The sequence below is a fragment of the Pelodiscus sinensis genome, chromosome 4 (genome assembly GCF_052426305.1).
Source record: "Pelodiscus sinensis isolate ZL-2025 chromosome 4, ASM5242630v1, whole genome shotgun sequence".
NCBI lineage: Eukaryota > Metazoa > Chordata > Testudines > Trionychidae > Pelodiscus > Pelodiscus sinensis.
In genome coordinates this window covers 23683143-23707979 of record NC_143055.1, presented here as the reverse complement: position 1 = coordinate 23707979, position 24837 = coordinate 23683143, and the positions used below count along the sequence as shown (strand labels likewise).

Sequence of the window (24837 nt, the reverse complement as noted above, 5' to 3'; positions counted from 1 at the left end):
GAACCAGAAGAGAGGCAGGGCGGGTGCGTAGAGGGAGGTTTTAGGAGAGGGGATGAGGAGGGGTAGCTCACATGATCAGAGTGGGGCTACTGGAGGAGTGGGCACAAGGGGGAGAGAATGGCTAGTGGAGGGGGGGGCTGGTTGAAGGAAGGCTGAGGGCAATGAGAAGGGCAGGAGACAGGACAGCAGAGGAGGGTGGGGGTTTGGGTGCAGCAGGCACCAGGGGAGCTGATGGAGCAAGGGGAGAAGACATGGCAGCAGAGGGAAAAGGTAGAGGTTTATAAGATATTTATTAATTACTTGGGTGCCAAGTACAAGTGGCAGTACAAGCCACATGAACTCAGTACTGGTGCACAACACAGTTCATTTTGCTCATAGGAGGAAACTCTTAGGCTATGTCTACACTGGCATGATTTTGCGCAAGAACTCTTTTGCAGAAGAGTTCTTGTGCAAAAGCTCTTCCAGAAGAGAGCGTCTACACTGGCATATGCCTTTGCACAAGAGATGTGCTTTTGCGCGCCAGTGTAGATGCTCTCTTGCACAAGAAAGCTCTGATGGCCATTTTAACCATAGGGCTTTCTTGCGCAAGAAATTCATGTTGCCTATCTACACTGGCCTCTTGTGCAAGAACAGTTGCACAAAAGGGCTTATTCCTGAGCGGGAGCATCATAGTTCTTGCACAAGAAGCACTGATTTCATACATTAGAATGTCAGTGTTCTTGCGCAAGAACTCGCGGCCAGTGTAGACGGCAGCAAGTTTTGGCACAAAAATGGCTGCTTTTGTGCAAGATCGCGCCAGTGCAGACACAGCCTGAGATGGAACACTTCCCCCAGCCTCTCCACCCCCCGAGTTAATGTCACACACATTGGGTTAATGCAATTGCAGGATAGTTGCATGGGGGGGGAGTTGGTGGGGGCCAATCTAATCCCTATTGGTAGGAGGATGGTGGGAAAAGTCCTTGGGGGGGGGGGAGTGGTCACATGACACCTTTTACTTTTGGTCATGTGTCCATCTTGCCCCAAGAGTGTTGCCTCCAGAGGCATGGCTCGCGGGGGTCAGGGATGTGGCTAATGGGGGATCAAAGAGTACATTTAAAAACATTCTTTGGGTGCACATCCTAATGAAATGTGCTGCGCATGCCTATGACAGGATGCAGTAGAGCATATAACAGCAGGGCTGGGTCCTAGAGAGCCGAATGCACTGCCTACAGCACAGTCTGAGGGAAGGGATTGGCTGCTGGGGTTTTTGGGAAGGGGAGGTAGTAGGCGTGGAAGAGCAAGTCAGGCATAGGGGCACCAGTTTAATAATCTCACGTAGGGCAGCATAAATCCTAAGGATGGCCCTGGGCAGGCCTTGCAAAGTCTGGAGTTGGAAAACAGCTTTGTTCATCATCATCTTGAGGCAGTGCAGCTTTGTTCTCTACAGTACATATCCTTGTGTTTGTTCTAGTCTAATTCTACAAGTGAAAAGTGATACTCTCTCGGGAGACTATGCAAGACTTTCGTAACCTAATACAGCTTGATAGCAAGAGCACTTCATGATGGATGCATAGTCTAAATTTGTATTAGCTTAACTTCACGTACTGTTGTACCTCTTGCTTACTATTTTAAATTCTTGTCATTCCACAGCATTTGAAAGCTTCAGATATTTGTAGATTATGTCCCCAGTCTTCTCTTAACCATGCTATATATATCCAGCTCTTTTTATGATCTTTCTGTATGCGTCATGAGCTCATTAATATCCAAGACTTTTTGTTTTGCTGAGGGACTGAAGATAGTTTGTAGTTAAAAATGCTAGCCCATGACCTGGGCTGGATTTACATCTTGGGTGCCCTGAGGCACAGGGAGTCCGAGACTTCCCCACTGCTCAAATTAGCCAGGAGCTGCTTCTGACTGTGGATGCTCAGAGCCTATCACACACAGCACCTGGGATCTCCAGGGGCCCCCACTGTCCACATAAGTGCCTTGGGCAGCAGTGGTACTTCACCCCATGAAACTTTTAGCTTCCTTGCCACTCAGCACCCCTCCACAGTCAAATTTCCCCTATTGCCCTAACACACACAGATCTTCCCCACACACGCCCCTCCAGAGAGCTGATCTCCCAAGCCTTGTCTCCGGCTATACTTATTGGCCCCTCCAGTAGGTGACTGTCCACCGGATTGAGTGAGGAGCACTCCAACAGGCCATGCTTCCCCATACTGTGGACCAGAGAGCAGCAAAATTTGAGGTTTTAAGTGCACCTAGAATGCTGGTGCCTCTAGGTATGTGCCTAATGGGAAATCCAGCCCTGCCTGGTTCCAAATCTAATGATGGCTCTAAAGAAAATCTTGGCTCTAACAGAAGTTTTGGCTGTACTTGTTTGTGCAGAGTTTTCTCTCTGACAGCAGGCTATGTTTGCTATTCTATTTTCATCACACTTCTTTACATTTTCATATTCCCTGTGCCCCTTTTTCCACAACAGCAATCTTCTTGTCTATTTACCATCTCTTGAACATGTACTAAATGTTGTGTGAAATTGTTTCTTCCAAAGTTTATTTCTCCACAGTTAAACTCATAATTAGGCAATCTGCTCAGGTAGAACTGTTTTTTCTTAATTGTGGATAGGCAGTGAGGTATATTTAGTGTAAATAACAAAAAAATCAAACTCAGTAAAGTCATCTTCCTAATGTGGAGCATTATGGGTTCATACAGTAATCTCATTTTAACTCACAAGTACGTTTAAATATGGTTGTATAATTGCCTTGTAAATTCTACCTAGTCATCAACTCCCGTGGTGCATGCCAGTAGCTCATTACTATTGAAAACAACAGTCAAATTTTTGTGAATAATTATCACCCATACCTTTGTTACTGCTGTTGATATATGAACACTGGTCGAGGTGGTAATATTTGAATAGAGGGTTGATCATTGAAAGATGGTGGGACTAAGCCCACTGATGTTGTATTGCTACCGATGTTGCTGTTGTATTGTCAGAGCCAATACAACATACTGTTTTGTGGTTAAGACTCCACAACAAGGTTTGGTAGATCTGAGCTGGGTTGATAGACCTGATTTTGAGTGAATTAGCATGTAGGTAGAATACAAAGAATGGGGGAGCGTAAATTGGGGTTTAACACTTTTTTCCCTTTGCACCACTTCTTGTAAAATGTCTTTTTTTACATTCAGAAAGTAATCAGGAGATGAAGATGAGAGAATGGACACTAGTTTCTTCTTTTTTCTAGTCATTTTCCAAAACATTCCTTTACCTCATTGTCTCATATTTTCATTATGGGGAAAAATGTACCTCTTGTACGTGTAGGAAGTGTAGCCCCATCACTTGCTTTCTATGCCATCTTTCTGTGATTAGTGGTTTCCATAATCCTTTAATACATTCTTGATCTTGTCTGTATCTTAATCTGATAACTGAAAAGGGCCTTCAAGTTAACTATACTCTTGAAGGTATTGAGAGATGTAATCCATTCTTGTAAGTAAGATTTTTGTGTTTGAAGTAAGTGTTCCTTAAACTAGTGAAATAGCTTCAATAAAATACATACCCAAGTATGCTGTCGTGACATTAAGTCTTCATTTGTGCTTTCCTTCAAATTAAATAGTTCTGCTTAGGCAGTGGGTATAATAGGCAAAGGAAGGCATTGCCTTCCCTGGGTCTCAATGCCCAACATCTTGCAACTTCCTATCTCAAGGCTGACCATTCTGCAGGCTCCCACGACAGGCTGTTGCAGCCTGGTGAATATTCCTCAGCAGGCGAAATAGGGGAAGTGGAAGAAAGAATCTAATAACTAAAAAGTGAAAAGCTTTTGAGCTTGCCAGACCTATTAGCATAACATTGAACCTGGGGAAAAGCCAGTAAGTGGCAGTGAAGCCATTTAACAGGCTTTGTCACCTGTGTCAGAGGCAGCAAGGGGGGGCGGGGAAGCGAGTAGTCAACTCAAGTAACCAGTAAGCATATGCTTCTCGCAGGGGTGGGCAAAAGGGCCGCGGTGGGCCAGAGTTAATCTGGCCCCATGGCCCACAGAGGCCCTGCCACCCCCCGATTAGCCTGGGGGCCAGGGGAGTAGGGACACGCAAAGTCTCCTCCTGCTCTGCGATGGGTGCGGTGCTTCTAAGCACCGCATGATCCTTGCAGGATGGGGGCAGAGTGGGAGGAGACTTCGTGCGCTCCCCCCGCCTCCAGGCCATTCAGGTTTAGGGACGGGGGAGCGCGTGAAGTCTCCTTCCACCCTGCTCTCTGGTTGACTCTAAGTGCAATGCTCCCTTGCAGGATGGGGGCAAGAAGTGAGAGACTTCACATGCTCCCCCTCCCCAGGACCTGGTTGACTTGGGGACAACAGCGGGGAACAGGCAAAGTCTCCTTCCACCACCAGGGGCAGGGGTACCTAGAGGGAACTGCCAGTTCAGAACAGCTGGCGGTTCTAACTCTGGGTAGGGGCAAAGACTTTGCATGCCCCCCCAGACCAATCAGGGTCTGTGGTGGGTAAGCATGGAAGTGTCCTGGCCCCACCCCTTCTAGGGTGGCTCAGGGCCACTTCCAAAATTTTTGAAGTGGCCCCCAGTCAGAAATTATTGTCCATCCCGTCTTATGGGGTAGTCAACTATTCCCTTATATCCTTGGCCCTTACTACAAAGCTTTTGCAGAAATAAATCTGACAAAAAACCTGTGACATTTATTCCCAAATTTAGTGCTTTTTATTAGGTACCTTCTATACATCCAGTCTTTGCAGTCTGACATACAGTGGAAAACATGCTCCGTGTTGTTTGGAAAGAAATTTTAGAGGATGAGTTTTGTTTTTTTTTCCAAATGTCATTTGATACATTTGGGTTCCTCTGGAACAGGGTATGTGTAGGGAAGTGCGGGAGAGGAAGAGAAGAGAGAAACAGTGTGGAGGAGGCAGAGTCTGGGCAGAGCAAGGGTGGAATATGGGCAGGGTCATAGGCTATGGCGCTCACCTCCTCAAGGCACGGCTTAATTTACTCCTCCATGCAATTCTGGAATATGTTGTCTGTAACTGGTGCATTTGTGGCATGCTTGGCAGAAACAAAACAATTGAACAGTTTGACAGTTTTTGATGGCAGGTTAATATAAAACAGTGTAAACTTCTGAAAATTATTTCCTTATGTTTAAACATGTACTGGTCTAAATTGTACAACCTTTGATAAAGGAATTAGTTTGTCCTGTAATAGAATATTTATAAATAGGTTAATTAGAGATATTTAGCAGACATCAGAATTAGTACATTTCATAGCTGCTGTAGACTTCTTCAAGGAGAGAAGGTCTTGTTTTGTTTTTGTTTTTTGTTTTGTTTGTTGAAGCAGACCAAATGCTGAAAAATATATATGATGTAACAGTTTCCATAACTGCAATAGTACTTGTCTTATAAGACAAAGTAGTTGGAGATATTGAGCTGGTAAGGTTACTAAGAGATTATTGGTCATAAATTAAATAGAAGGGGTGCCTTAAATATCGTGGTGCTTTAGAATACATTCCATTGCAACTGAAGCAGGCAACCAAAACTAGGGAAGAGTTGAAGGTTTTTTCCTTAAATGTAAAACTTAAAAATCTGGTTTTGTAACACTTACATGCAGGATGGAGGAGATTTTTGTATTTGAGTTTCTTTTCATTTCTGTGTGGGTTTTTGTTTCAAGGCATCTGGAGTAATTGTCTGTTTCATCCCCTTCTAGTAATAAACTGATTATTAGATTTCCTCTAAAACTGTGATTGTTGCTATACTGGGATATTTTTGCTTCAAGTGCTACTTATTGCTGCCACCTATGGTAACAATATTGGGATCATGAGTGAAAGAAGGAACCATCTGATACTGTAAACACTGCATTGGCTAATCCTGCTCAGAGAAGGTGTATGCAAAACTGCTTACAGAGGCCAATGACCAATGGTATTGTCCCTAAACTAACACACCTATTGTTAATTACTACCAGGTGACCTGAACTAGTGGTAGCAACAGTGGGAAAATTTCAATAAATGCTTGTAGATGAGACCGAAGGAAGGAACTTGAGCAAGCGTATGTAATAAGTCTTAATAATGTCACTTCCATATCAAATGCCTCATGTACACAGTAGTTTTCTAAACTTTTTCATGCTTACTGCTGTCAGTGCAGTCCCTGTGGCGTGTGATATACTGGTAGCTGTTGATGTTTTGTGCAAACTTGCTGTAAGTAGAGTTAAATGACATGGTACTTAAAAAATCTTGTCATCCTTCTCTGAGGATGATAGCAACACTGTGTATTCTATTGTTCCTGGTATCACTAGGTCCTTTGGAGTTGCTATGGTAGGAAATTTTAGAGAGAAATGGTCTAGTGCAGTAGTATGAGTACCCTTAGGGGTATTTGAGAGAAGTCTGGAGGTACATCAACACAACTGAAATTTGGCGAAAACTGAATTTTTGTTTTAAGTTTTACAGCGCTTTATTATTTTTGTACTTTTTACACCCAAAAATTTCGTCGCCCACCTGGCTACGATTAAGTTGTTTAAACAAGCATGTTGCAATAGTAGAAAAAAAAGTTGTGTGTCTGAAAACTGTAGTACTAGGAATACTTATAATTTTTTTTAAAAAAGGAGGTGGGTGTGTGTGTGTGTGTGTGTGTGTGTGTGTGTGTGTATTTTAAAGGGGTACTTTATAAAAAAGGTTGAGAAACACTGGTCTGTTGCAGACATGGTGTATACATTTGATTAGGAAAGAATTTCTAATAGATCAGACATGAAAGTATTTAGCTTGTATGGGCTACCCCACACAGAAGGGAAACCTGCCTTAGAATCACTTCTTCTGAAGGTATAACTGGTACCACACACGGATAGTGCCGTGAATAAACAAAATGTGAAGTTAACTGTTTTCCTGGTTAATGTTAAATTCCTTTTAACCCTTATGAATCTTTCTTTTTTACTTAGAAATTTGTTTTCTAGAAAGCAAAATACAGGACGGGAGAAACAAAATGATTTGGGCTGGAAGTTATTTGGAAAAGTACCTTTGAAAGAGAACTCAGAGAGAGCTGCAAGAAGTGTACAGAAGGTATTTGCTTATCCTTTATTTTGGGGGTTTCTTTTGCTTTATGGTTACAGTTACACATTCAAGCTAGTTAAGTTGTAAGATTTATGTCTTTGTCTCTGAGGTATATTTAGCTCTTCCAATAAACAAAATTGCAAATGAAATGTTGGGGGTGCAGTTTGAGGGGGGTACAATATAGGGATGGTAAGGACTAGTCGACTATCTAACAAGCACATGCTTATTGGATAGTCAGTTGACTAGCTGACTAGTTGATTCCCCTCTCTTTCTCTCTCCCCCTCCCACCCTCCTGCTGCCTCTATCAGATAGGGGAGGAAGAAGGGGTACTTCAAAGATTACAGCTAATAAGAGTACAGTACGGATAATACAGACTACTAATATAAAACATGGGTACAAATATGTATAAACTTCAATTTACTACTAATTCTAATGGAAAAAATTAAAGTTTCAACAAACATAAATAGAATTTACAACACTTTTGTGAATATAAAAAGTTTAGTTTTTAAAGAAATGAGTGATCGGGAATTGTTTTTGGGCGTTCTTGCTTTCCTTCACGGCAAGATCACGCCAGCGTCTGAACAACAGTAAGTCTTTAGCAGTCGCTTCCCTCTGTTGCTCAACATAAATGAGTGCTGCATCGAGAGCCTTTACTCCCTCACTGTGACTCAATCTATCCACTTTCTCTAGTTCATTAACATCCTCTTCCATATTGAGATCATCACCATGATTCACAAGGTCAAATCTAGATCAGTCAGCTGTTCATCTTCTTCCATCCATTCCTGTACGTCGTCGTTGCTTACATCATCACAGCCTGGTAACTGTTTCAATAAGATGAAAAGATTTTCACAACTTTCTTAACTTGTTTCTTCATTATATTCATCTTCATTTATTCTGTTTTCGTCGTCTGTAAGTAGCTTTTTTCATGATCTTGCCAGTGGGTTTTTTTTTCAATTTCTTATCAAGCTTGCGCAACCCAATAAACAAGATCTTTTAAGTTTCTTTTTTCAATTTATCTAGCATGCTGTTTCCATCATCAACCACATCTATAAGTGATTTAAGAAGCTGACATTTTTTTTTTTTTTTTTTTTTTTTTTGAAAGCTTCAATAATACCCTGGTCCATAGGTTGGCACAATGAGGTGACATTTGATGGTAAAAAAAATCACTCTTAAGTCCCCATCCTTCAGTCCATCTGCGTTAGAATGAGAGAGCTCATTACAGGAAATCCCCGCCTTATGGCGGCCCGAGTTGGGAACCCCTGCACTTCCGGCCATTTTTTTTAAGTGCGGAAGGGGCCGAAAACCCCTGACTTGCGACGCTATGCCAAGAACCGATTGCGTTGCAAGTTGGGGCGACCTGTATCAGTAACCAAAATAGCTTTCCTTTCTAGGTTTTTTGAATTCAAGAATCTTTCTACTGATGGAACGAATTAATTGTAAAACCAGCTTTGAAAAATTTCAGAACTCATCCATGCACTCTTTTGGTTGCTATACCAAACTGGCAGTGCTGTAGGAGCTATTTTTTTTGTGAAAGCATGTGGATTTTTGGACTTTTCTATTAAAGCAAGTTTGAGTTTAAGGTTATCTGAGGCGTTACTACAAGCAAGAATGGTCACTCTTTCTTTGCTTCTGTTATAGCCAGGAGCTGTTTTGTCTCTGCTGTATGAACCACGAAAATAAAGCTTCACTCACCTTTTTATACTCAGATTTTTTCACTTTGTCTTTTTCAGACCTTTATTTGAAGCCCTATCAGAGCACCATTTTTCAATTTCATTTATTTTTCTCTTCCAGTTGCCAACAGTAACATGCCCCACACCATATTCTGATGCCACTTTTTGCAGAGTTTCGCCTTTATTTAGTCTGTAAGGCTTCAAGTTTTTGTTCCATTGAAACAACTACTTTCTTTCTCTTTTCACTTGCCATGCTGATAAAGAAATTTCAATCTACTTAGGCGTCATCAAACAAAAGCACAACCACACTCATGTGCGTGGTGTGGGTACGCGGTGCTGATTGTGATTGGCTGTTGTACATACTGCGTTCTTATTCATCACGTTGGCGGGTGACACGTCGGATAAAACGGAATGTCGGATAAGCGAAGGTCGGAAAATCGAGACTCTTCTGTACTAGTACAATCTCTAGTGTGAGTGCAGCTACACCAATAAATAAAGATATTTTATGCTGGGACGTTTTATTGGTCTCTTTGTATGGTAATAAGATGTATTGGTATAAGCACACTTGTTAGTGTAAATACACCCATGCCAATTGGGCTTTTTAGTGCTTTAACCATAGCGCTGTAATTAAAGCTTGACAACTTTTTTTGTGTATGCAAATCCTCTGTTGTCACGTGAAACAATATCTTCACAACTAAAATAGCTAGACATTTCACTCTGTTAATGAAGTGTTAAATTATTCAGAAATTTGCTTGAACTCTTTCACCTCTGTTATTGGAAAGAGCTTCATGCTTACATCAAGTAAGAAGATTTTTGAAGTTCTGCCCTGAAGTATTCCTTTCCCTGAAAACTCTTAAAATTACTGAAATGGTATCATAGTTCCCTGGAGTCGATGGCTCATCAGGCTGATATGGTTAGGGAATATCAATTTCATAGCCAATGGTATAGAAGGGAGTAAAATGGCCAGCATGATGAATGAGCTAAGGCAGGTTTTTGACTGCCTTCATGCAGTGAATCAGGTATTCGTTTTACAGATTGGTCGAACTGGAAGTAGCTTTTCTGTGAGCAAGACTTAAAGAAATAAACTTCAGGATTGTAGACAAGCTTCTTAGGCACTGCACCTTCTAAGAAGGAGAAGTTGGGACCGTGAGAAGTAGCATAGCTTCTCTACTGGTAGACAGGAATGAACCACTTACCTTCAGTCATTTGTATATTGTGATAAGTCTTTTCTATAAAGATTTAAATCTAGAATAATTGTTTATTAGGATGGATATTTCAGCACACATGGTAAGAGCTTCGTGAATGCTAATAATTTAAAATGTCTCATTCAGTCTTTAATATATTTTATCAGCTGTAAATGATGCTTTATTATATTAAAAAAATTACCCTAAGAACTTTATCAAGGTGGCAAAATGAAGCACTATCAACTTGCCAGTGCACATTTACTTCACCTATTTTTCTGTATGTATGCATTACCATGCAGTCTTTAATTATATAATCATGTGGATTTTTTTTTCATATACTTTTTATGTTCAGGTTTTTTTAGGCTTTTATAAAAGCAAACTGAAAAACAGAAATTTGTCATTGACACCTACATCATCAGGGTGTAAGGATCCCTCCCCCGGTTTGAGTTAGTTTCTCTTTTTCTCGTCCTCTTCTGTCCCACTCTGGGACAAGGAATTTGGTTAATCTACTCCTTTCTCTTTTCCCCAGTCTGGCTTTTTCTCCCTGGAATTGAATTAGGCAGCTTCTTCCCTCATGCTGCCTGGGCATCAGCAGTGGGATCAATGACAGCACTGGAGAAACAGGCTTGCCAGCGTGTGTGTGGCATTGGGTTGAGATGGGGGTGGAGAGCTTGTTTGTGCTGTGTATCCTGTTGTGACTCCAATCTTGGCTTCTGGTGCCTGCAAGTTTTGAGAAGCAGGATTGTATCCTAGTCCTGACTAGGCTGGGGGGAGCAGACGGCACAGGGGTTGGTGGGGGAAAGGGTGGGTGGGTGGGTGCTGGCATCTGTGCAGTGAGGTTGAGGCAGAGGGGAGTTTGTTAGGGGTGTCCTGACTCACTTGGTGCAGTCCAGATGGGAGAGTGAGAGCCTCTCTGGCTGTGTGGCGGGGGGAAGCAGGACATGTGCATGATTACATTTCAAACAGAGTTTACATAGGTGTTAACCGTTTAAGGTAAGAAAGAAAAAGATTCTTTTAACAGATTTTTTGGAGTGTTGTAGATACCTAAAACTCTGATCTTACTGATTTTTTTTTAATCCTGTGTTAATAATTAATACATGGTAAATTGTATTGCATTAAGGCCAGATCCTTCCAACCCTATGATTCTATGGTCTGGTAGATTTCTGGCTCTTATGGGTCAGAAGTAGCAAGTACTAGGTGTGATGCTAGTTGTTTTATAGGATGAAACCTTATTTGCCAACTCTTTGAAACGTGGATCTGTCTATAAACCATGAAGCCAAGTGTTAATTTGCTCTGGGACTTCTTCTCTGAGTTGGTGATACACACAAGGTGAAAGTTTCAAACCAGGATAACTTTCATCTGTTTTTATGGCATCATTTGTAGCTTGTGGTCAAAGTAAAGTTAGTTTTCTCCTAATTGTCACGATGTTCTTCTAGGTACTGAAAGTATAGTAAACTAAAGGAGCGGTGCCTCTGAATGTCACCCGTTAACTGATCACTTCACAGACCAGAAGAACACTTTCTCCTCCCTTTTATATGTTACTAGGGCGCTGCATGCCCTGCTCACTATGCTCACCAACCCCCTCCCCCCCTCCAATCTGTCTGCTGGAGCCAGATCGTGGCCTCCCCTTCTACCCATGGTGCAGCAGGAATGGGGCTGCCACCAGCCCTTCCTGAAGCCAGATGGGGGCTGGACTGTGAGGCCTGCCCAAGGATCAGGGCCAGGGAGAGGATGCTGTGGCCAGATGGGGGCTGGGCCCCGATTGAGCAGGGTATTTGGCAGGTGGAGGGATTGGGAGCAGGATGTTGGCCAGGGAAAGGGGGCAGGAGTGGGCTGGAGGATACGGCAGGGGAGGAGGTGCATGAGGTGCTGGGAGTGCAGGGTCTGAGCATGAGGATCCCTTACTACTTTTCGTGTCATACACCACTTCCAAGCACCGGAAGCTTATCCTGTTTCTCCAATGGGGAAGCTGCCACCTGTGTTGACCCTCCTTCCCAGTCTCCACAGGATCAGAAGGGGAAGCAGTGGCCAGGGCTTAAATTCCCCATCCTACCCTGTATTCCTCAGGGAGCACCCTGGGCTCCCCACAGGACCCCTGTCCCCCTGCAGGAGGGCTAGGGGGTGGCAGCAGTAGCTGTGTCTAGCCCACTTCTGCTTCCTGGTCCGAGGACCCCAGGGACTATCAAATAGTTGTGTAACTGCTAAAATTTCATGCAGTTACACAATTATTCAATTATGTGATATCTAATGTCCCTAACTGATATTTTCTTTGCCAGACGAGATGCTATCAAACTAAGTTTTCTTTATCCATCTTGAGTTCTGTTACTTTATCTGGAGGTAGTGGTTGCCGTTAGGATAGCCTGGTATTACACTATTGCCGTGGTCCCCAACACGGTGCCCGCAGGCGCCATGGCGCCCGCGGGGGCATTCGTGTGCGCCCGCCACGTGCTCTGGGCTGGCCTGGCCCCGGGCGCTTGGGGTGGGGGGCGCCTTGGGGGGGGGGGGCCCCGGGCGCCCGGCCCCCAGCGCTTGGAGGGGGGGGGCGCGCCGGCCCCGGGTGCAGCTATGGCGGGGGGCGGCGCGCGGCTATGGGGAGCCCCGCCCCCTGGCGCCCGGCGGGCGAACGGCCACTCCCCCTGGCGCCCGGCCACCACCACAGGTTGGGGACCACTGCACTATTTTATTGAAATTTAGATAGAATGTGATTGCTACTCCCTCAGTCTAGCTGCAGATGAAGGCCTATGCCTGGCATCCTTTTCAAGCTAAAGAGCCAAACTACATCAAAATTCAGAACAAGTGGTCAACAAAGAGCTGTATAAGAGTGCTCATTTGCATGACTGAAAATATACAACATAATATTATTGATAGTTGACATGATTAATAATAGCATAAATGAAACGTACTCACAGACTTCATTTAATTGGCCTTCTGCTGCTTCATCTTTTGAAGTTTACATCATAACTGGTCAAATCCAGCTTCATTCATGCATTCAGGCTGTCTTCTGTCAGTCTTATGGCAGGGGACGTGGATGTGGGGGTGCAGGAGTCTGTTGGGATGCATGATGGGCTCAGAGCAGGGGGATTTGGTGTATGATGGACTTAGGGCACAAGGTTGAGGTGTGTGGGGATGCAGGAGTGTTATGGCAGGGGACTAGAGATATGGGAGTGCAGGAGTTTGGAGATGCAGGAGTATGAGGGGCTCAGGGCAGGGGGTTCAGGTGTGTGATTGGCTTAGGGCCCCGGGTAGGGGTGTGTGGGATGCAAGAGTGTTATGACACTGTGGCCAGATGGAGGCTGGGTCCCAACTGGGGAATTGTTGGCCAGACTTAATTTTTAAAGAAGCAAAATATTATGTCCCACACCAAAGGTTTCAACACTGTTTTTATTTATGGCAGGAGTGGGGAACCTTTTTTGGTCCAGGGGCCACTGACCCACAGAAAAATTAGTTGAAGTGCACACAAGTGAGAAGAAAAAAGGACCCTTCCAAAAAACCCTGTTCCTCACTGATGTGGCCCCCAATTGAAACACCTCACTCTCCTGGTACTCCAGCCACATGGTGGAACGAGGGATAGGGAGGACTGAGGTTCAAGGCCTCAGGACAGATTTACTCTTCTGGAGTTCCAGAGTTGGTGGATTTTGTGGCCCTCCCTCCCCCCTTAGGCTTTAGGGTGGGGCCAAAATGAGGAGTTAAGTGTTCCGGACAGTGCTGCCAGTGAATGGGATAAGACGGGGGTATGGGATCTGGCCGGGAGGTGGGCTGTAGGAGGGGGTGAGGGTGTGAAGTCTGGGTGGGAGGTAGGGTGGAGCAGGAAGGAGGGGGTCTGGCTGGGGCAGGGTAAAAAAGCTTCGGGGCGTGGGGGGGGAGGGGAAGACCAGGACCGGGACAGAGGGGGAGGAGTGGGCTGTGGGTGCTGGATCTTGGCGGGGTGTGGAGTGAATGAGGGAGATGGGAGTGCTGGGTCTGGGCATGAGGAGGTTGGGGGGCCTCCATTGTTCCCATTCACTGGATTCTGGCTAAGGAGAAGCTTCCAGGAAGTGCATCCCTGCAAGACTGTCCCCCCAGCTGGGGGAAGGAAAACAGCAGCACAAGGAGTCATTTTTGGCTCCACTTGTTTCCCGCATGCTGGATCCAGCAGAGAGCTTGGGGCTTTCTCGTCTGTCCCCGTGCAGTAAGCCAGCGCTGGTGTTCCACTTTTGTGAGTGCCGTAAGGTTGTAGCGCCAGCGCTGGCTCCCTGCTGCACGGGAAGCTGAGAGGGCTGAGGTGTAGCTACAAAAGAGCCATAGGCTGCTGACTTCAGCCCCGTTCACTGGGGAGCAATTTTCTTTCCCCCGGGACACCCTTCCTACAGGCTTCCCCTGTGGATCCTTCCTAGCAAATGAGAGTAGTGGGAGGCCATGTTACATAGAATCATAGGACTGGAAGGGACCTCGAGAGGTCATCGAGTCCAGCCCCCCGCCCTCAAGGCAGGACCAAGCTCCACCTACACCATCCCTGACAGATGTCTATCTAACCTGTTCTTAGATATCTCCAGAGAGGGAGATTCCACCACCTCCCTTGGCAATTTATTCCAATATTTGACCACCCTGACAGTTAGGAATTTTTTCCTAATGTCCAATCTAAACCTCCCTTGCTGCACTTTAAGCCCATTACTCCTTGTCCTGTCCTCAGTAACCAAGAGGAACAAATATTCTCCTTCCTCCTTGTGACACCCTTTTAGATATTTGAAAACCGCTATCATGTCCCCCCTTAATCTTCTTTTTTCCAAACTAAACAAGCCCAGCTCATGAAGCCTGGCTTCATAGGTCATGTTCTCTAAACCTTTAATCATTCTTGTCGCTCTTCTCTGTACCCTTTCCAATTTCTCCACATCTTTCTTGAAATGTGGCACCCAGAACTGGACACAGTACTCCAGCTGAGGCCTAACTAGTGCAGAGTAGAGTGGCAGAATGACTTCACAAGTTTTGCTTACAACACACCTGTTGATACAACCTAGAATCATATTTGCTTTTTTTGCAACAGCATCACACTGTTGACTCATATTCAACTTGTGGTCCACTATGACCCCTAGATCCCTTTCCGCCATGCTCCTTCCTAGACAGTCGCTTCCCATCTTGTATGTATGGAACTGATTGTTCCTTCCTAAGTGGAGAACTTTGCGTTTCTCTTTATTAAACCTCATCCTGTTTACCTCTGACCATTTCTCTAACTTGCTAAGGTCATTTTGAATTATGTCCCTATCCTCCAAAGAAGTTGCAACCCCACCCAGTTTGGTATCATCTGCAAACTTAATAAGCGTACTCTCTATCCCAATATCTACATCATTGATGAAGATATTGAACAGTACGGGTCCCAAAACAGACCCTTGCGGAACTCCACTTGTTATCCCTTTCCAGCAGGATTTAGCACCATTAACAACAACTCTCTGACTACGGTTATCCAGCCAATTATGCACCCACTTTATCGTGGCCCTATCTAAGTTATATTTGCCTAGTTTATCAATAAGAATATCATGCGAGACCGTATCAAATGCCTTACTAAAGTCTAGGTATATGACATCCACCGCTTCTCCCTTATCCACAAGGCTCGTTATCCTATCAAAGAAAGCTATCAGATTAGTTTGGCATGACTTGTTCTTCACAAACCCACGCTGGCTATTCCCTATCACTTTATTGCCTTCCAAGTGTTTGCATATGATTTCCTTAATTATCTTCCCTGGGACAGACGTTAAACTGACCGGTCTGTAGTTTCCTGGGTTGTTCTTATTCCCCTTTTTATAGATGGGCACAATATTTGCCCTTTTCCAGTCTTCTGGAATCTCCCCTGTCTGCCATGATTTTTCAAAAATCATAGCTAAAGGCTCAGATACCTCCTCTATCAGCTCCTTGAGTATCCTGGGATGCATTTCATCAGGACCTGGTGACTTGCTGACATCTAACTTTCCTAAGTGATTTTTAACTTGTTCTTTGTGTATCCTATCTTCTAAACTTACCCTCTCTCTGCTTGTATTCACTATGTTAGGCACACCTACATGTGGCACAAAAGCAAGTAAGTGACCCCCCAGCCATCGTGCCCAGACCTTGCACTCTCCTCACTCACCAACACCCCAGCCAGATACCCTGCCCCCAGTCTGCTCCGCTCCCCACCCCACCCCGCTGCCTCGGAGGTAAAGGTAGCAGGGGAGGAGGGGAGAGAGAAGAGGGGGTACTTCAAAATGGCAGAGCCCCACAGAGCCCAGGGTCAGCTGCTCCATGCAGCGCTGCCACTTTGAATACCACAGGGAGCCCTGCATCGGGCTTTTCATGCATTTCAAAGCGGCAGCACCAGCAGGGAGCCCAGGGTCAGCTGGGAATCCCCAGCTGGTCCCCGGCTCTGTGTGGCACTGCTGCTTTGAAATGCCATGAGGAGCCTGGGATCTGCTGTGGAGTCCCCACTTGACCCCAGGCTCCATGTGGCGCTGCCACTTTGAAATGCCACGAGAAGCCCAGTGTCAGACTGCCCAAGTCATTTCAAAGCAGCAGTGATGCGTGGACCCCAGAATCATCTAGGGACTCCCCTGCTAGCCGCAGGCTCTGTGCAGCACTGCTGCTTTGAAACTCTGCCACAGTGTTTCAAAGTGGCAGCACTGCATGGAGCCCAGCATCAGCAGGGCTGTCCCCAGCTGACTCTGGGCTTCAGCACTTTCCTCTTTGAAGTGTAGCAACAGCCCTGGTGCTGTTGCTACACTTTAAAGGCGGAGGTGCCTAATCGACTACTCAAATAGTCTATTAAAAAAATGCATCAACTATTCGATTAGCCAATTATCCGATACTTAACATTCTTAGCCCCCATCTGGCCTCAGCATCATAACTCCCTTGCTCCCTCGCTCCCTCACACACCAACCCTGAGCCCATCATGCACCTGAACCCCCTGCCCTGAGCCCCTCATATTCCTGCATCCCCAGACTCCTGCACCCTCACATCTCCAGCCCCCTGTCATAAGATTGACAGAAGGCCGTCTGAATATATACATAAAGCGGGATTTGACCAATTATGATGTAAACTTTGAAGAAATGTGCGAAAAGATGCAACAGTAGATGTCCCATTAAATAAAGTCTGTAAGTACAATGTTTCATTTTATGCTGCTATTAATCATGTCAAATATCAATAATATTAAGTTGTATATTTTCAGTCATGGAAATGAGCATTCTTATACAGCTCTTTGTTGACCACTTGTTCTGAATTTTGAGGTAGTATGGCTTTTTGGTTTGAAACATTGCTGACCCCTGCATTAGGCCTTCCAGAATGGCTACAGAAAAATGCCATGTTTTTGCCGGGTTCCCACTTTTTCTGGCCCAGGACTCCACAAAATCCTAATCTGACTCTGCAATGTCTGGTAAACTGTGTTTAAAGGCATGTTAGCTAACAAGAGATAATTAACATGTTTTTGAAACACCATTTATTTTTCCAGTTTAGACAACGCTTTCTGTTTAGGATGAGTAGTTTCCTAGGTGCCCAGCCGGTCTTGTTCCAGCTACTTGTTGTTTTTCCTGGAGGGTCTAGTAGGATAACAATATCAGCGAAGCTAAGTTTTTAAGAGGGGAATAAATTATTAGATTGTCTGAAACTGTTTTCTATTTCTTGATTTAAATATTTAATTTATCTACTGTACAGACAATTGTTAAAAGAGCTATGCTGCAGGTTCAAAACTCCTTTTCCTTTGATTATAGACTGAGTCTTCCCAATTCTCTGGCCAATGGATTTAAACATTGTCCTTGCTTTCTAAAAATATACTGAATTTGCAAATCATTACCAAATTCTTACATAGTTTCTGCTTTCTTGTTCAGTTAGACATTGTACTGTCAAATAGCTTAAGTGTATTGATGCAGTGAGCAGCTGCTTGTAGAATATGGATCTGCTCTTGACCTCTCATTTCTTTGTGCATTTTGTAAATTAAGGCATAACTGGAGGAAAAGGAGAGAACTGATTGGATGTGTTATATCTGCAGATGATTAACATGACTGTTGCAGCTTGCTTCCTTAGTGTTGGAGCATTCAACTGCAGAGTCCCTAGACAGCTTTGATTGTGGTAAAGAAAGCAAGAAGGAGTAACACATGATAGCCTTTTTAGTCTTAATGATATCTGATCTCCTTCATGCATACCTGTTCAGTGTTTTTTCTCGGAATCAAGACAATGAAGGTCTTTAATTTTATATTATGGAATCAGCAAGGCCTTAAATGACGGTGAAATGGGCTCCAGTGTAACAATCTCTGAAGAAATACGGCTTTCATGGTGAGTGCCTCAGACATGATGCTCAGAATTTATGCATCATCATAATGTGCTGTTTTAATAGCTATTTGCCAAGGAGAATAGTAGGATGTTACTGAGCTGATTACTAGTAAAAACAAAATAGACTAGAAGCTAGCGTTCAAATGCATAGTTACAAATGTAAATCTCAAGATAGTCTTCTATAGATATTAAAAATCCTTAAAAAATAAAACAATGTAAAACCAGCTTCCGAAAATGAGAATATTTTGCTTTGTACAAAGCAAGGTTGTTTGGCCATTAAACACATTGAAATACTATATCTTCGTGAGGTGGTGATTAAAGAGAATATACCACTGCTAAATGAAAAATAAACCAGGGCTGTTTTGCATCTTTAGCAAGATTTTTGGTACATGTTTATCTCAGTAGCTTTTGAAACAAACATACAATATAAACAATTTCCAGATCCCTTATACATCAAGGTTTAAAAATATTTATTGATAAAGAAGTGTAAAGCAAGCAAAATGGGTGCATGTTGGTGTTGAACTATTTTTGTCATTTCACTTAAAATTTTAAAGTAGGCCTGTTGTTGTGGCACATATTGTAAAAGTTCATGTGGAGAGTTAAGTCTCAAATGATTGTTTCATCCTATACTAATTGTCCTTTTATATATCTTTTTATTGTATAGATTTAAAAGCCCTTAATCTGTATATATACATAAACAAATAACTGTAATGAAGTTATCTTATAAAACGCTATTCAGAAATTCAGCAAGTCTGATAGCTACAGTATGTCTGCATATCATTCAGTCAGCAGATATTAATGTGCATTTGTGTATAGAATTCAGAATTTACTTCATAGCTGAATCTTCAGAGTATGCTATGCCAAAGATTGCATCCTCTCCTCATTAACATGAGGATTATTTAAAAGCTATTGTCCTCTAATTGTTTTTAAATAAAATAAACATATTTTGGAATGAGTTGTGAATATTGACTCTCAAAGGCCATCATTTTTACTCCTTTTTTGATATTATTTGAAATGGTAAAAATACTACATACAGTTCATACAGCTTGTTTTCTAAAATATGCCACTCCTGTTTTAGGAGCAAGCTGATGGTGATACAAGTCCACTGGTCTCTCTTACGCTGTAGTGTTCAGAAAAATTTCAAAAACATTTGCTAAAATGCAGAGATGGATGATTTGGGTTTGAGGGAATGGTTCTCTTAATGAGCCAGCATCTTAAAAAGCCCCCAGCCAAATAGCCTCTACAATTAAACTTATATGAATTTCAATGTAATATTATAGAGCATCTGTATGTATAGGGGAAAATGTGGAGCTGGAAAAAACTGGATCTCATGTGAATGAAGTGTTTTCAAAAAGTGAGTCTTCTAAGAAAACAAAATCCTCTGAACAGTATGTCAACCTCTTAAACCTTCTAGAAGCCGCTGTTTTTATTCACTCTTCAACTGAATGAATGCAAACCCTTTTCTAAAATGTGTGTTCATAAATCTTACCAAGCTAGACACTTGATTCATTCCTTTTTTAAACCAAGTATTGATTTTTTTATGGTCGCGCGCGCGCGTGTGTGTGTGTGTGTGTGTGTGTACGCGCGTACGCGCACGCAGAGAGAGAATATGCGAGTTTGGTACATGATCTTCAAGTCTTTTGTTAATTTAATCTCCTTTCTATTAGTAGTAATCCAAACAATTAAAATGTTTAGGGACAAGGATCAGTTGGCCACTGGAAGCAGTAATATAGGTTGATGTTTGATTAGTTGTTTTTGAAAATTAATTTAATTTAGCAATGTAAGAATAGAAATGCAGGCTTGTAATTGATACAAACGAATTGGGAGATGAAGTGGAATTTGGTTGTTACACAGCTTCATTCAACCAAATGCAACTGATGTACTCCACATTTATAATGGTGTAATTGAGGGCATATTTTGGCATTGTGCCTTTGAATGCACTTCTTTCTTAGTTATGATCAGTTATTTTCCGGGGTTTGTTAAAATTTTAAGAACAACTTTATTTTATCTTTTGGTTTGAGTGTTTAGTCTGTTCTATGTCCCCACCCATGGAACATTTCTTTGTAGATCTCCCCTCTCTAGTCAATTAGCTGATTAAATGCCATTTAACATCCCTAGTCTGCACTGTGTATGTGGACCTAAGACAGACTGTCATATTATTCAGTACCTGAATAATAATAATTTTTCACCTGAATGTCAGGAATGAAAGTACTTTTAAAAAAGTATTTTTCATACCTTTGAGTAAACTAGGAATCTACTTTGGAAATCCTAAATCACCTAGCCTACTGCAGTTGTTCTAGGAACTTCAAAATTACTTCCTTTGTGCCCACGAAAGCTCATGATATCATGTACATTTTTGTTAGTCTCTAAGGTGCTGCAGTAATCTATCATTTTTCTATATCGTTTAAATGGAATTTTAAAATATATCAGCCTCTTAGTATGCTTTGAAATTTTTTTGCCTCAGAATATAAAAGAGTCTCATGGCTGAAAACCTGTTAATGGAAGTACAGGCAGTCCCCGGGGTTACGTACAAGATAGGGACTGTAGGATTGTTCTTAAGTTGAATCTGTATGTAAGTCGGAACTGGCGTCAGCCGCTGCTGAAACTGATCAGTTTCAACCGCGGCTGAATCTGGACGCCAGTTCTGACTTACATACAGATTCAACTTAAGAAACCCAGGCGTCCCCAAGTCAGCTGCTGCTGAAACTGATCAGCGGCTGATTCCAGGAAGCCTGGGGCAGAGCAACTCTGCCTCGGGCTTCCTGTAGTCAGCTGCTGGTCAGTTTCAGCAGCAGCTGACTTGGGGACGCCTGGGGCAGAGCAGCTGGGGTGCTGCTGGGTTGCTCCAGTAGCGCGGCTCCTCGGCACTACTGGAGCAACCCAACAGCACCCCAGCTGCTCTGCCCCAGGCGTCCTGATTCAGCCGCTGCTGAAACTGACCAGCAGCGGCTGAATCAGGACACCTGGGGCAGAGCAGCTGGGGTGCTGCTGGGTTGGTCCGGAGCGGCGCTGCGGGACCAGCCCGGCAGCCCCCAGCTGCTCTACCCCAGGGGTAGGCAAGAAAAGCCTGGTCTGCTGGGGGGGGGGGCACTAACTGCCCCCCCCCCCCCAGCAGACCAGGGAGACGGGGGTGGCGGGACCGCCCAAGTCCTCCACGGCTTTGCTCCGTCTCCCTGGTCTGCTGACCTGGGAGACGCGGAGCAAAGCCGCAGAGCACGCGGGCAGCGGGACAGTCCAGGCGCGCCGCGGCTGTCCCACTGCTGGCGTGCTCCGAGGCTTTGTTCCCCATCTCCCTGGTCTACTGGTCAGACCAGGGAGACGGGGAGCAGCTTTTCTCGCCCCGGAGGACGGGGGCGGCGGACCGCGGCGCATCTGGGCGTCCCGCCGCTCCCGTCCTCAGGGGCGAGAAAAGCCCTGTTCGTAACTGCGGATCCGACATAAGTCGGATCCGCGTAACTCGGGGACTGCCTGTACTCCCACATTGTTTGCAGATTTTGCAGACAGTATTGCATTTTCTTGTGACTATACATCAAAATAAAAGCTTTTGAAGGTGACTGGCTACATAAGAATTTAATATATTACGTGTTTGTGATTTTGACTTTCTCATAGCACTACTTGACCAATTGTGAACACTTCAAAATTAGCTTTATTTTTAGAATACCATCATTAATGATGTGTCTAATTCACTGGTTCACATGCCATAGTAAGATGCTACATAGGTTGGTTTATCAGAATGAGAATCCTTTTAAACTACATTTAAAAAAAATTAAGGTAGTTTGAGTTTTAAATACAGTACTGTGCTGGATATTGATGTTTAGGACCTTTGGCCCAAGATGAAATAAGCAACAAAGGTTTTCTATTTAATCACAATATTTTTCTTCACCCCGCTAGGATATATTTACAAATGGTTTGAATAGGAGAAATAGTTTATAGCAAGAAATAAAGAAATAATGTTTATTGTGGCTTTCATTTGGAAGCATGTGGTCATGAAATTATTATTTTTCTGCAGCTCATCAATAGGTCACATCTTAAAGAGGAGCATAAAATGTTTAGCATATTCAAGTATTACTCTTAGGAATAGCTCATGTACAGTGTCTTCATCTTCAAGAGTTTTTAAAACATTGCTTTTAGAAGGAAATGTAGACTAACTTTTTTTAAATGAAGAGAATTAGACTACAGATTGAACCTCTCCAGACCAGCACCCTTGGGACCTGACCAGTGCTGAGCCAGAGAATTTTCCAAATCATGGGAGGTCAATATTGTCTAGCAGCATTACCAACCCTTCCACTACTCCCTGGGCTCTTAGAACACATTTAGGGGTAAATCAGAGCTAAACATCAGCAAACACTGAGAGCCAGAACTAGGGGCTATAAACAAACTTTATGGAACCACGAGAAACTTGGCCACACCCATAAGTGAACATTTGGCTTCCTAAAATCATGATGGACCACAGATTTTGCTGGACCAGAGTGTGCCAGATGAGAGAGGTTCAACCAATATTACTCAATATAATTTCAAGTGTTGTCTTCACTCTGGGGATTACTATTGATTTTGAGTCAAGAAATGTTTTAAAATGGTAATTGGAGTTCGATTATGAATTGTACAGAGAGGTTTCATAAGTTATTCTAAAAGTGTTCTCATCTTACATGTTTCTATAGCTGTTGAGAGGCAGTGTACAGCTTTGATTTTCTCCATCAGTGTAACCAATTATATTCATTTTGTTCAGGAATATGAAGAAAAAACTGGACAGTCTCACAAGCCACCCTCTCCTAAACAGAATGTGAGGAAAAATCTTGACTTTGAACCACTCTCCACTACAGCGCTTATTCTGGAAGACAGGCCGGCGTAAGTTATGCATCGAACCATAGTAGAGACCTCTTAGGCTTAAGGTAGCAAAGCCATTCTCTTGAATATTCATGTCCATATCTGTGGATATTCATTACTATAAAATACTTAAGCAGATGAGCTTAAATAGACTCTTCCAAACTACTGTGTAAACAAGTGGCATATTTTTAAGGCAAATTCATAAAATCTATTTCACTTCTACTTTCAACCTTTTTGGATAAAAGAAAATGAATTAATGACTGTCTGACACTAGCAGTGGTGCTGGTGGTAATTTGTTTAAATTGGCTTACAAACATGAATGACTATCTTATTTTTAAGGTAACCCAGGAATAAAAAATTAACAAAGCACTTGCTGAAGAATCTGAGTATAGCAAGGGTAGTGTGTCCCTGCCATAGCGGATGTCCAATTCTCATAAATAATGAAACAGTGTACGTTAAAATGCTCTTCGGTGGATTTAATGTCACAGTATGAAGGGTGTCAGACACTTGATATGTTGGCTTATTTTTCTCTCATTTTATGCAGAAGTATGCTTAGATAACCAAACCCATATCAAACTTCTTAGAAGGGACTGTATTGTGGTTTTTCTTTTTACTTCTACATATGCTTGGCTTTTTTGTAGAATTTACTCTGAACATCTGACTTTACTGCTTGCAGAGACAGATAAAAGACAACTAAAAACCATGTCAGGCTGAATTTTAAATAGTCTATTTAAAGTAGTTGTGTATGCAGCTTAAAGATAAGAGTATGTGAAAACAAAACCTGATGTTCAAATATTTAATATATTATTCTGTAAGTGTATTTCCACTGTTTAATGACAGTGAAAATAGATCATATAAAATTCTCAAATATATCCTGTTAGTTTATGAAGCTGTTTGGCTGGGCTAAAGCACATAGTATTAAGTACTAGGTGCATGTGTTCAATCCTAAAGTATGTTACATGTTGTTAAAGTGACCACTGCTATTTAGTGTTGGGGCAGGACTGTTTGTTGGATGAACACACAGTGGTAATGATGCCTCCAGATGCCTGATGGAGAGTTACAGGTTGAACCTCTCTAATCTGTCCCACTCTGAACTAGCAACATCCTTGGTCCAGCATGATTTTAGTTAGCTGGATGTCCATTTATCATGGGTAGCTGGATGTCCATTTATCATGGGTATGGCCAAGTTCCCCTCTCCATAAAGTTTTACAGCCACCAGTCCTGGCTTTCAGTGTTCTGTGCTGTTATTTAGCTCTAATTTACTCTTAAATGTCTACTAAGAGCCCAAAAGCTTCAGAGGGTAGCTGAGTTAGTCTGTACATGATAAACTTAAAAAACAACAAATACTCTGACTACCAGACTATTTGTTGTTTTAAGTTTTTACTAAGAGCCCAGTATGTAGTGGAAGTATTGGTAATGCTGTTTTATATATTGTTCTCTCCATGGTTTGGCAAATTCTCTGGTTCGGCACCTGCCAGATCCCAAGGGTGCCAGACTAGAGAGGCTCAACCTGTGCTATCAATCCAGACTAGGAATGTTAAAATGAGTTTAATTTACTAATTGAGAAGTTGATAGAATTTGTATCGACTATTCAATTAGTCGATGGGGGAAAGCAGCCTGATTCAGTCCTGGCTCGCACTGGGCCTGGAACCAATTCCTTCTCTGGTTCTGCAATTTAAGGAAGTAGGAGCCGGGGGCAGGCTGCTTGGCTCCGACTTCCTTTTAAATTTGTAGAGCCACAGTGGGGTTTGGTCTGGGACCTAGCACGAGCCAGGACTGAGCCAGGGCTGCCATGGACAGGGGCTGCTTCACAGCAGCAGTCTTTGTCTGTGGGGGGATCCCAGTGGGGAGCTGGGACACCCCTCATGGGCAGAGACTGCTTTGT

The 24837-nt window shown here is 43.2% G+C and overlaps 1 protein-coding gene across 5 annotated transcripts in view; it reads left to right on the top strand.

Annotated features, from left to right (window-relative positions):
* The window catches only part of TBC1D14 (TBC1 domain family member 14), a 114249-nt gene that overhangs the window by 56038 nt on the left and 33374 nt on the right, over positions 1–24837 (top strand). For 4 of the 5 annotated variants that reach the window (XM_075930780.2, XM_089777797.1, XM_075930779.2 and 1 more), the window contains 2 exons: positions 6898–7018; positions 22855–22973. In XM_075930780.2, the coding sequence (XP_075786895.2) occupies positions 6898–7018; positions 22855–22973 (240 nt within the window). The remainder of the gene's footprint in view (positions 1–6897; positions 7019–22854; positions 22974–24837) is intronic. The other variant, XM_089777799.1, reaches the window with a different exon arrangement.